At 46.6% G+C, this 10,058-nt stretch overlaps 2 protein-coding genes across 2 annotated transcripts in view; both read right to left on the bottom strand.

The window, feature by feature from the left end:
* The window catches only part of T265_03539 (hypothetical protein), a gene marked incomplete at both ends in the record, with an annotated part of 29,413 nt that extends 25,472 nt beyond the window's left edge, over window positions 1-3,941 (bottom strand). Inside the window, 4 exon segments of the mRNA XM_009168051.1 lie at window positions 2,441-2,578; window positions 2,601-2,716; window positions 2,729-3,417; window positions 3,435-3,941. Of these exon segments, the coding sequence (XP_009166315.1) occupies window positions 2,441-2,578; window positions 2,601-2,716; window positions 2,729-3,417; window positions 3,435-3,941 (1,450 nt within the window).
* A 5,086-nt stretch (window positions 3,942-9,027) lies between these two features.
* Window positions 9,028-10,058, bottom strand: part of T265_03541 (hypothetical protein) — a gene marked incomplete at both ends in the record, with an annotated part of 16,046 nt that continues 15,015 nt past the window's right edge. The window contains one exon of the mRNA XM_009168053.1: window positions 9,028-9,119. Coding sequence (XP_009166317.1) covers window positions 9,028-9,119 — 92 coding nt within the window. The remainder of the gene's footprint in view (window positions 9,120-10,058) is intronic.

A 10,058-nucleotide genomic window follows, 5' to 3' on the forward strand; every position in this document is an offset into this window, starting at 1 on the left:
CTGAGAGCGGGTTGTTGTGGCTGGGGGCGCCGCCATATTTTTCAATGTCCGGAGTGCCTGAATGCATGTCCATGTCTCACTGGGGCTTCTCACCGAGCTTCCGCCCCAAGCATGTCAACAGAGACCATTTTGCTAGACCTATTCTGCAGTTGCCCCAAATATGGGTTAGATGGTCTACGAAACTAATGAAGTTTGGATTGTCCACGTTGGAAACAACATCGACGGCCTACCTGGGCGAAATTTTCACAAAAGTGAAGTACTCTAATTTTTAACAAGTGGTAGTTGGACCAATAGATCGTGAGCATGATCCTTTGGAGCACTTCAGATTTTCCTATGGATTCGAGCTACAGCCATGAAATGAGATTCTGTTCTTCCAAGGTGCCTTTTCTAACGTTACCTCAGTGTAGTCGAAAAGTGGGCCCAGTAATGGCAAACCTTCAGATAATTCTCAGTTTTGATGTTTTAAAATTGCAACCACACACCCACTCACTGCATCTGAAAGCAGACGCATGAAAAACGATACAGGTGCATCAAATTTATGGTGTGACGGAAGTAAAGCCTTCACTGTTAAGAGATCACAAATACCCACTGCGTCTCGCTGAGGCGTACGTTATTGTCTTTGATAGTTAATGGTTTACCCCGGGCGGGAACGAAAATAATTCCTCCTCTGGATTGTTGGGGCACACTTTGACGTTCTCAACGGTTTTCTTCACAAGCGTGGGTTGGAAAACGTTTACAGCGCGATGCATCGATTTTCGGGCGTTAACAAATCCTCTGATTATGCGTGGCCTAAAACCTTGATGTGTAATTTGTAAGAAGACCGTAGTAAACTTGAGTGGGTATGGTTCAAATAACTTATATAGAAACACGCACCACTGAATGTTTTTTTCGCACGCCACGTATTTTCGCTGTCCGGCTTTACTCAGTGTGCACTCGTTGAACTCCTACGACCAACTTTTATGACAGTTCTGTTATATTCCAATCCAGTTTTCTGCACAATCTCAAATTTTCAATTTCCGTAACGTGAATAGTAAAATTCCACTTCCGTGAATTTTTGTCGGGGGTCAACACTGCTTCCAATTCCCCGTTGTGCAATGTGGACAGCAGAGCTATGCAGGTTGCTGATGATTCGAGGTTGGAATTACCCGGTTCGTTGCTTGCTTCGCTTCCAGCGTTCGCTGAAACCTCGTTAAAAACGCCACTTAAATAAAGTGGGGAAATTATTTCAAGTAAATTTAGATGTGCCGTTAAATTTTCCTTCAACTTTCCAGAAAATGGAGTTTACCTACGCGATTACCGTTAATCTCGGTTACTTGCTATTAGGTTGATTACGTAGCATGCTCTACCGCGCTGACGTGACTCTCATACTGTGTGCCTCAGTGGCATCAAATGTTTATTCCAAAAACATTTGGAAGGGACTTTGGTCCCAGCGTATATACAGGGACCTGCTATAACATACACAAGGTGTTAGGAGAAACGTGCACATTCTGAATAGGAACTGGTGATCTGTTTATTGTCATACTTCACGCGCTTAGCTAAGCCACCGTTTCTGAAAGCATCCTTCTGCTTTCAGATTCAATTTTGGGTGCGAAGATGAAGGTTTCTGAAATTACAAGAAATTGGCTTCGGCAACTAAGACCCAGGTTTATCCAAAATAGTTTGTTTGATTCTGGAAACAGTAACCAGCTTTTCGTGGTGTTGTGTCTTCATCGATTCCTGTGTCTAATTTTAACATTTTCATTTTGTATAGATAGTGAGCTATTGCATACTTCACTGAGGTCTACGTCAAATTCTCAATAACTCACCACATTTTCAGTGTGGTTGCCGAGGGGTCAACGGTCTGTGCTGCGGCGACCAGTGCAGGTTGTACCAAGTGTACCGCTTTATTGGGTTTGCTTGTAATCAAACAATAGGGTACTCCTTAAATCGAATAATAATGGGTCTACTCTTACCTTAAAAACCTATCGCATTCATCAAGATCACCCTTTTTAAGTAGCTCCCAGAAAACTTTCCCGGATCCTATTGAACACTACATTAAATGCCCATAATCAGCACTTATGAAGTGTGCTGGGAAACCTCGCTGTTTCTTCATAAACCGCGCCTACCTTAAATTAGACATTGTCAATTAGACTCGCTTAGATGGTGACCTTAAAAGCTTTCATGCACATATCATGAACAATGTAAACAATAGGTCTGTTGAAAATTACTTGGATAATTTTATCGGCATTGTCTTTCACCGATTCACGGATTAATACACAGGATCGAGGCTATTGCTCAAGTTTCCCGGGTCGGTTTTGTTCTTGTCGGTAAGTGGCGGTCGTTCACCTGAAAGGCGCAAGCGAAAAGAGGGTGTAGTACTGCTCCTTATGTTCTCAGCCCGGGGCAGTATGCTCACCAGCGCGAGGATTCACATAAATAAGTGTCTAATAGTGCTTTAAACTGGGTTCTAGAAAGAGCGTGGACAACCGTCGGAGGAAGGTCATTCCACAGACCCACTGCCCAAAATGAGAAAAATTTTTGTCTAATGTGTGTGCTCTGAGCTTGAAAATTTTCTCACTATGTCCCCGTTGTGTGTTTGCTGGTTCAACGGTAAGAAAAACCTATTTGCCAAGCTTTATTCAAACAGGGCGTAAGTAAGCTCTGAGCTGAAAATTTTCTCACTATGTCCCCGTTGTGTGTTTGCTGGTTCAACGGTAAGAAAAACCTATTTGCCAAGCTTTATTCAAACAGGGCGTAAGTAAGAATTAGGTCCCATTGAAGGCGGAGGTACTCCAGACGAAAGAGATCAAGCATCGCGAGACGCGTTTCGTAGTCCACGGATTTGAGGCCGGCAACCATTCTCGTAGCGGCTCGCTGGACACGCTCAATGAGGGTGACGTCTTTCGTGCGTCCTGAGTAGACAACTTGGTTGGCGAAATCCAGGAGCGGTCTGACGTAGGCCCCATAGAGTATTTGGAAGTCCATGCGAGTAGTACGGGAGAAGGTGCGTCGGATCATCCGTAAAATGGCTAATGCTTTTCGGGCCGATTTCTCATGGTGCAGTGAGAAGGACAAGTTTGAGGAGACCCAGAAGCCCAAATCCTTTTTGGCATCTATCCTCATGATGTTTTCTGGTCCTTTCTTACCATGCATAACAAAGGCGTTCGCTGAGTCTCTTCCAAACGACATACGGACGCACCTTTCATCATTCAGAGTCAGATGCCAGCCCAACGACCACTGCTTGGCAGCGGGTACATCCATTTGGAGGGCACTGGCATTGGTACCCCAGGATTTCAAGTCGTCCGCAAAAGGTATACATGGACTTGCATGAACATCTGGGAGGTCGTTGACGTAGATCAGAAACAGCACTGGTCCTTTAGTTTGTGGAGCAGCGGGGCGTGTGGGACTGGGGCTGAGTATAGACACGCGTAGTGTTCTCTGTAAACATCAGATACCACTGTTGTGTCGTTCGTCGGTTCTTCGTATCTGTCCCCCAAGGAGAAGGCGGATGGCTTGTTTCTGCGGCGATGTATCGCGTATTTGAACCATACGTTTTTGTTTTTTCGAGCGAGGTCCAGGATGGTGGCTTGTTTCCGTATGTTCCAATTGCGCATTTCCGATTTACAGCGGTCCCGCATTTTACGGAATGCCACCTCACCTTCTGTATACCCTGTGGTCAACTTCTTCAAAGAGAGTTGGTATATTTTTTCCAGAAGTCGCCGAATCCTTTCTGGCAGCCTGCGGTTCATCCGAGTGCGTGGCGGTTTTTTTGGGACAAACGTTGCGTCAGCCTCGTGAACATTTTGGACAATGGTCCTATATAGTTCTCTTACTGGAGCTGGTCTCACTGTGATTTGTTCAAGAAAGATGCGCATTCCCGAGAAGTCTGCATGGCAGAAGTCTCGAAACCACGTTTGAGGTTCGGGATTTCTGGCCCAATAGCAGATGAAATCACAGGTCATCACACAATGGTCGCTATGTCCCAGTGCAGCGTTAATTTTTACCTGATCAACGATCTTTCGTTGGTGATGACCAAATCCAGCAGGGATGGTTGTTGGCCTGCGCGGTATCTGGTGGGTGCAACGATATGTTGAGTCCAAGCGCTCTGATGAACGACTTCAGTCAGCGCCGCTGCAAAAAGCCCGCTTGATTCGACGCGCTGGCGTGCCATCCAGGAGGTCTTTGGGGTGTTGAAGTCACCTACAAGCCGGAGATGAGTGAAGTGGTAGTTGGAGGAGAGTTGCTCAAGGGTTTGTATGAGGAATTGGTCATCTTCAGTGGGACTCGAAGGCCTACGGTAGACCACGCCGAGGAGGAGAGAATTGGACCGCGCAGCGGGATTTGGACCCACAGTGCATCGTAAAAGGGTGCGGGGGTGGTGTCAGAGAGGATAATCGGAATTGGTAGGGCTGCATGTAAATACAGAGCAACCCCACCAGCCCTCCCTCGTTTTGAGTCAGCTCGAAAAAAAGGGTAACCGTCTATCGAGATCTCCGCGTCAGAGACATCAGGTGTGAGCCGAGTCTCTGTGAGTGCGATTATGGGCGATTGTTCAAGGTGAGCTGACTGTATAACATCACCGAGTTTGTTGAAAAGGCTGAGGCAGTTTGTGGACAAGCATTTCAACACCGTCTCTGCTGTCTCAGAGGGTGAGGAACCGAAAGGTGAGTGAACAGGGTGGTTAGCAGACATATTAGTTGTGCACCGGGCTTGAGTTCAAGGCTCCGAGGGGGCCTATGGGGCGATGTCGTCTGCTTCCTGTCTTCGTGGATTCTGGGCGTGCTTTTCGCTTGCGAGGTTTTTTCCGTTCCGTGGGAGCCCGGTTTGCCCGGCCTTTTGGCTTTGGGGGACGAAGTATTTTCTCCCGTGGGCGAAAATTTCGACCACTGTTGTTTGCAGCTCTTTCACCACCCTCATTTTAGCGGAGTGCATGGCTGCAGCTGTGTTGTCTGTTACGGAGATAAGCGTTGATAGCTCCACGTACTTTGAGCGCCGCTCGCAGGTGGGGTTGGCCTCCTAAAGGGCGTCGCTGCATTTGGTGGGCGAGAGGCCTGCAGTGGTCGAATAGAAACTGCTGTCCGGAGACGCAGCTGATTTCGTCGGCCTGCTCTCATGAACACAACGGGATATGACCACAATCGGCTTGGTCATGAGTTTGGGGTCGGCTGAATTGTAGCCCAGCGGTAGCCTTTTTCGCGCCTCTACTCCTGATCTGTTGTGCCCCAGCTTTCTCGCGTCTAGAGTGCGATCCTCAGATAGACGCCTGACCATTGGGTTGGCCTTCTGAATGCTGTCATCCCGCTCCAAGATCTTCTGTACGTCAGATGGGGAAGAAAGAGTGACAAAAAGTCCAAGCGTTCGCCTGCTTCCCTTCTGGAGTAACCATTTTGCGTGGAGCGATTGGTCAGGCTTGTTGAGGACATTCCTAAGGATTGATTGTGCCAGTTTCGCTGGCGTTATTTTACCGGAGAATGACTCCCAGGTTATTAACCTGCTTTCCCTTAGGCGCCCGTCAAATAAAGACGCTTTGGTGGTCTTTATAGCCGCGTCAGAGAGTTGTATTAATTTCTTCGCAACCAGAGGGCCCGGTATGGATATCGCAAGGTACTCGTTCAGCAAAGAAAGTTCCTTGTCAACTTTCATCCAAGCCGATGCATTTTTAGTGCCTTATTCCTCAAGTGCCTTTGAAAGACGCGCCAATTTCGCGACGAGTTCCATGATCAAAGTGGGACACTGGCATCGGTCTTTCTGAATCTGCAGTGGGGATTGGGTACCGTCTTTGGGGGCTTTCTTCTTAGCTGAAGTATGCATTGCACCCCCAACGTAGAGGCAGCTGGCGCAGACAGACGGGTCAGGAGAGTTAACTAGCCGGCTTATCTGGTCGTATCGTAGACCCGTGCATTTGAAGTGCCACCAGACCTTGCAGGTGGGGCACTGCATACCGCGTTTGACGTTAGACGGGCAGCCATTTCGCCCACATCCGTTGTGGTCTGTCAATGGCTGCTGAGGGCAATCGGTATAAAATGGTGTCATGTTTAGGATTAGATGTAAAATAGGGAGTGTGCGCAAAATATCAAGGGTTATCTCTCAAACGTTTTGTTAGAGTAATAAAATTCAACAATTACTCACGTGTACTCTGTGAATAGATTGAGAAACGGAAAAAAAGTTTTCACAAAGTTGCACGAGGGAAAAACGAAACCGATTTCGAACTTACCACGGCTGTTTTTGTCAATATAATATAATGCTAGATTATGTGACCAGACGGAGGGCTGAATGTGCGAAGGAAGTCAAATAAACATTTTCACCGGCTTAAATCACGCCTCTCATCATTGAGTTATTTGCGTTTTGCGCATTTGTTATAAAAGTAGGCAGCATTTTTCATTCGAATAAGTGTATGTTGGTCAAGAGGCGAACCTGTAAAATGTTACGTCTGTGGGTGCTGGCATATGTTCTATGGCGTCGACTTCCTACGAATCTGATCGGCGGACATGTTTTTTACTATTGACCTCGGGGAACGTTGCCGACCGCGTAAAGAAAGTGCATTTTTCTTGGTACACTCCGGAGCCATACTGTTGAACGCGTCCAGATACGTAAACAAGGCGCTGCCGCAATTCGTCGATGGTAGATTCCACGACGATGACACCGTTCAAATAGGCAGCAGCGCTGACAGCATCCTTCAGCATCGTACTCATGGTCTGTTGAAATAATAAAGCATTGTCTTGGAATCACTCCAGTGTATCGGGACAGATCGCGGTGTGTACCGAGCGTCAAAAACTCCCGAAATTCCTGCCGATTTTAACCTGAAGGTAAGCCTCAGCCAAGTCAATTTTCGCGGAACATTTCAACAATTTGTTAACGCAAACAAGTCGTCTAGAAAGGGCAAAAGGTACTGATAGATGTCCAACGTGTCAGTGCGACGGATGGAGTTTTCAAACAACCGGATCGTTCCAGTTGTTTGATCGATGAGGCTCATCCGATTAGTTGTTCCGTTAATCGATATCAGCCACCTGCAGTCGATCAAAATCCTGGTCAGTAGCGGACGGGATTGCATATATTGATGGGCGATTCGGCAATAAAACCGGTTTGACAATTGCAAGGATAGGTAGACTTGTCCTCGCTTGTGTGCGCCTTCTAAGCCTGTTGAGGAGTAGCGTTCCAAGTGGTCCAAATGGATCTTTCGGAAATTGAGTTTGTTCGGAAAGACACACGAGTACTGTGTGCGTGAAGTTCTAAACAGCAGCATTTACAGCTCGTCGAGCTAATACAGCCCCACAGTTTGCAGTTGGCTGCGATATCAAGGATGGACAGATGTCTTATTCATGATCACGACAATCATAACACCCAAACCTGTAAAGGTGAGCGGAGTACCACTCTCCGTAATGCAAACAGCTTGTGAGAGACTTATTATCTTTTTTACCGAGCTTGTTGTTGGGCTTTTTTATACGTTGGGGTTGATTACGTGCATGGAGCTGCATGAGGAAATAACTGTAACTCGTGTTTATTTTCAGCGGCTCATGTTTTTACCACGAATTGCAATATCTTATTGCAGTAGACAATGTTTCCTCAGTCGGTGGAAACTGATGAACTTGGAGATTGGCTCACTTAAGCAACTGACCCGTACAGATAATTTTCAGAAATTTGCATAAGGCGTAGACATTGTTTACTAGGGAGCGGTAACCTTGAAAACATTTTGCAAATACCGAACGGTTTCACTAATCAAATATTGTCCTGTCATTCTTCAGGTTCATGAGGCGTTGACGTTAGGTGAGGAGACTGCAACGTCATTTCAGTATCTCGTTCGATTCTGTGGTGAGCTGCGTTCTGATATCTGTACAATGGGGCGACTGAAACCCGGAAAAATGACGTGCTTGAAATGGTCGTGTCATTGGGCTGAGCCCGAATTTTCACACTCCCGATTGACAACACCTGCAGACGTGACGAGTTATTTATCCAGCTCTACCAGCTTAATACTGAACATCGATTTCCGATCGCCAAATATCTGGGATTGCGTACTGATTGATTTGTCAAGGATAAGATCAGAGCCAGCTTGAACGTGCTCTGATGTGCCGTGGCTTTGCGGCAATTTCTGACCTTCCGTCCGTTATGGAACTTATAAAACCAGTTGTGAACATATCTTGTACTGCTTGAACAAGAGTTAAATAGTGTGACCAAAAATATGTGAAATGTGAAGTCCGTGATTGGGGTAGAGGCTACATCAGTTGATGAAACGGAAGACTCACTAGTGCTGGTTGCTGCCATCTGGATGCGCAGCCTCTGAGTAGGCGAGCTTCAGTAGTGCTTCTTCAGACCGCTTTTGTTACCGCCGCAATAATCCTCAGAGCTGACTGAATTAGATAGACACCGTGAGTTTCCGTCCGCCGATTGTTATAACGGTGATTCCTCAATTAGTTCCAGGAGTGTGAATATTCCAAGCAAGCATTGCCGACAAAACCACCAAAAGTGCAAGACACGTATTAGACTCGAACACCAGGCCGAAAAATGCATGCGGTGACAACGTTCTGGAAACTTCGACGCCCTCTGGATGCAACCTTTCCTTCATTGGACATTCGATATGTAGGTGACTATGATTGGGTTTTGGGTACACAGTTTCGGCCAATCAGAGCTCTCTTGATGCTAGACTGGCAAGCAACCCGTGTTCGGGCCAATCGCGCGCGGGATGAACTTCTTGGCCGTAGCAGCGCCGAATTGGGAGCGGTAAAGCGGTGTCTGTGCCTGATTCCCCCAAGCACAATTTCACGATTCCTTTCGCAGATCGCATCGAAATTTTGGATTGTCTTCTTCTGAAGTAACTTTCAGCCATGCGTGCTGACCGTGTTCTTGCCAAGAGTTAAAAATTCCTGTGTGATCTCCAGATTTGTGAGAATAGTTCGCTTGGGGTGTATAAAATTATCACAGGAATATGCACAAGCATTTAAAGCTTTCGCTGTATACCGTTATTCGAAACCTCTTTTTGAGCTTGTGCCCCTTCCTTCCTCGTAGGTGCCAGCACCGTAAAAGCAATTCGGGCACAGGAGCCATTGGGTAGATTCACGGATTCACGGATTGATACACAGGATCGAGGCTTTTGCCCAAGTTTCCCGGGTCGGTTTTGTTCTTGTCGGTCAGTGGCTGTCGTTCACCTGAAAGGCACAAGTGAAAAAAGGGTGTAGCACTGCTCTTTATGTTCTCAGCCCGGGGCAGTATGCTTGCCAGCGCGAGGATTCGCATAAATAAATGTCTAATAGTGCTTTAAATTGGGTTCGAGAAGGAGCGTGTACAACCGTCGGAGGAAGGTCTTCCCACGCAGCTACTACCCGAAATGAAAAAAAGATGGAACTTTTGAGGTTGAATTGTGGCAACCTGACTGTGGGATGCTTTGAAATGTCGTTCAGTAAATCCCTCAGCCAGTGTCTGTCTAGCTCGTTTGTATCCGTTTTGGAGAATACATCATCCCAAACAACTGGGGTCAGTCCATAACAGTCCCCGTCTATAGAACCAGTGTTCATAGTGAATATGGTGATCGGAGAGATGATGTAGCAAGGCTGCTAGCATCACTGCTTATTCGCCGACTTGCGGTAGCACACCACTCCAACCCGTAGGTATCAAGTGGGATTTCGACCGGGTAGAGGCTGAATAGACCACGCCTCCACACTCCATTAGATGTTAGAGCAAAGCCATGGGTACAGACGTACAGACGAAGTGCAAAATTGTGCTTTAGAACGCACAGTATCCGTCAATGCCCCATGCAAATCAAGGAGAAGCACTTAAGTTTGCGGAGACTTTTGCATACCTCAGGGGTTGCATTTGGATTATTTGTGGCGTCAAATAGATACATGACTTATTCTCAAATGTCGAATGTAGCAGACCTCACACAGTGTGGTGGGTATGCAGGTACATTTTTATAGAACAAGTCGCCACAGATATTCCAACAATTAAGCTGTCATCATCATCATCATACATGACTTCAAATGTCGAATGTAGCAGACCTCACACAGTGTGGTGGGTATGCAGGTACATTTTTATGGAACAAGTCGCCACAGATATGATATTAATTAAGCTGTCATCATCATCATCATCAT

The sequence above is a fragment of the Opisthorchis viverrini genome, assembly GCF_000715545.1.
Source record: "Opisthorchis viverrini unplaced genomic scaffold opera_v5_51, whole genome shotgun sequence".
In the NCBI taxonomy this organism is placed as follows: Eukaryota; Metazoa; Platyhelminthes; class Trematoda; order Opisthorchiida; family Opisthorchiidae; genus Opisthorchis; species Opisthorchis viverrini.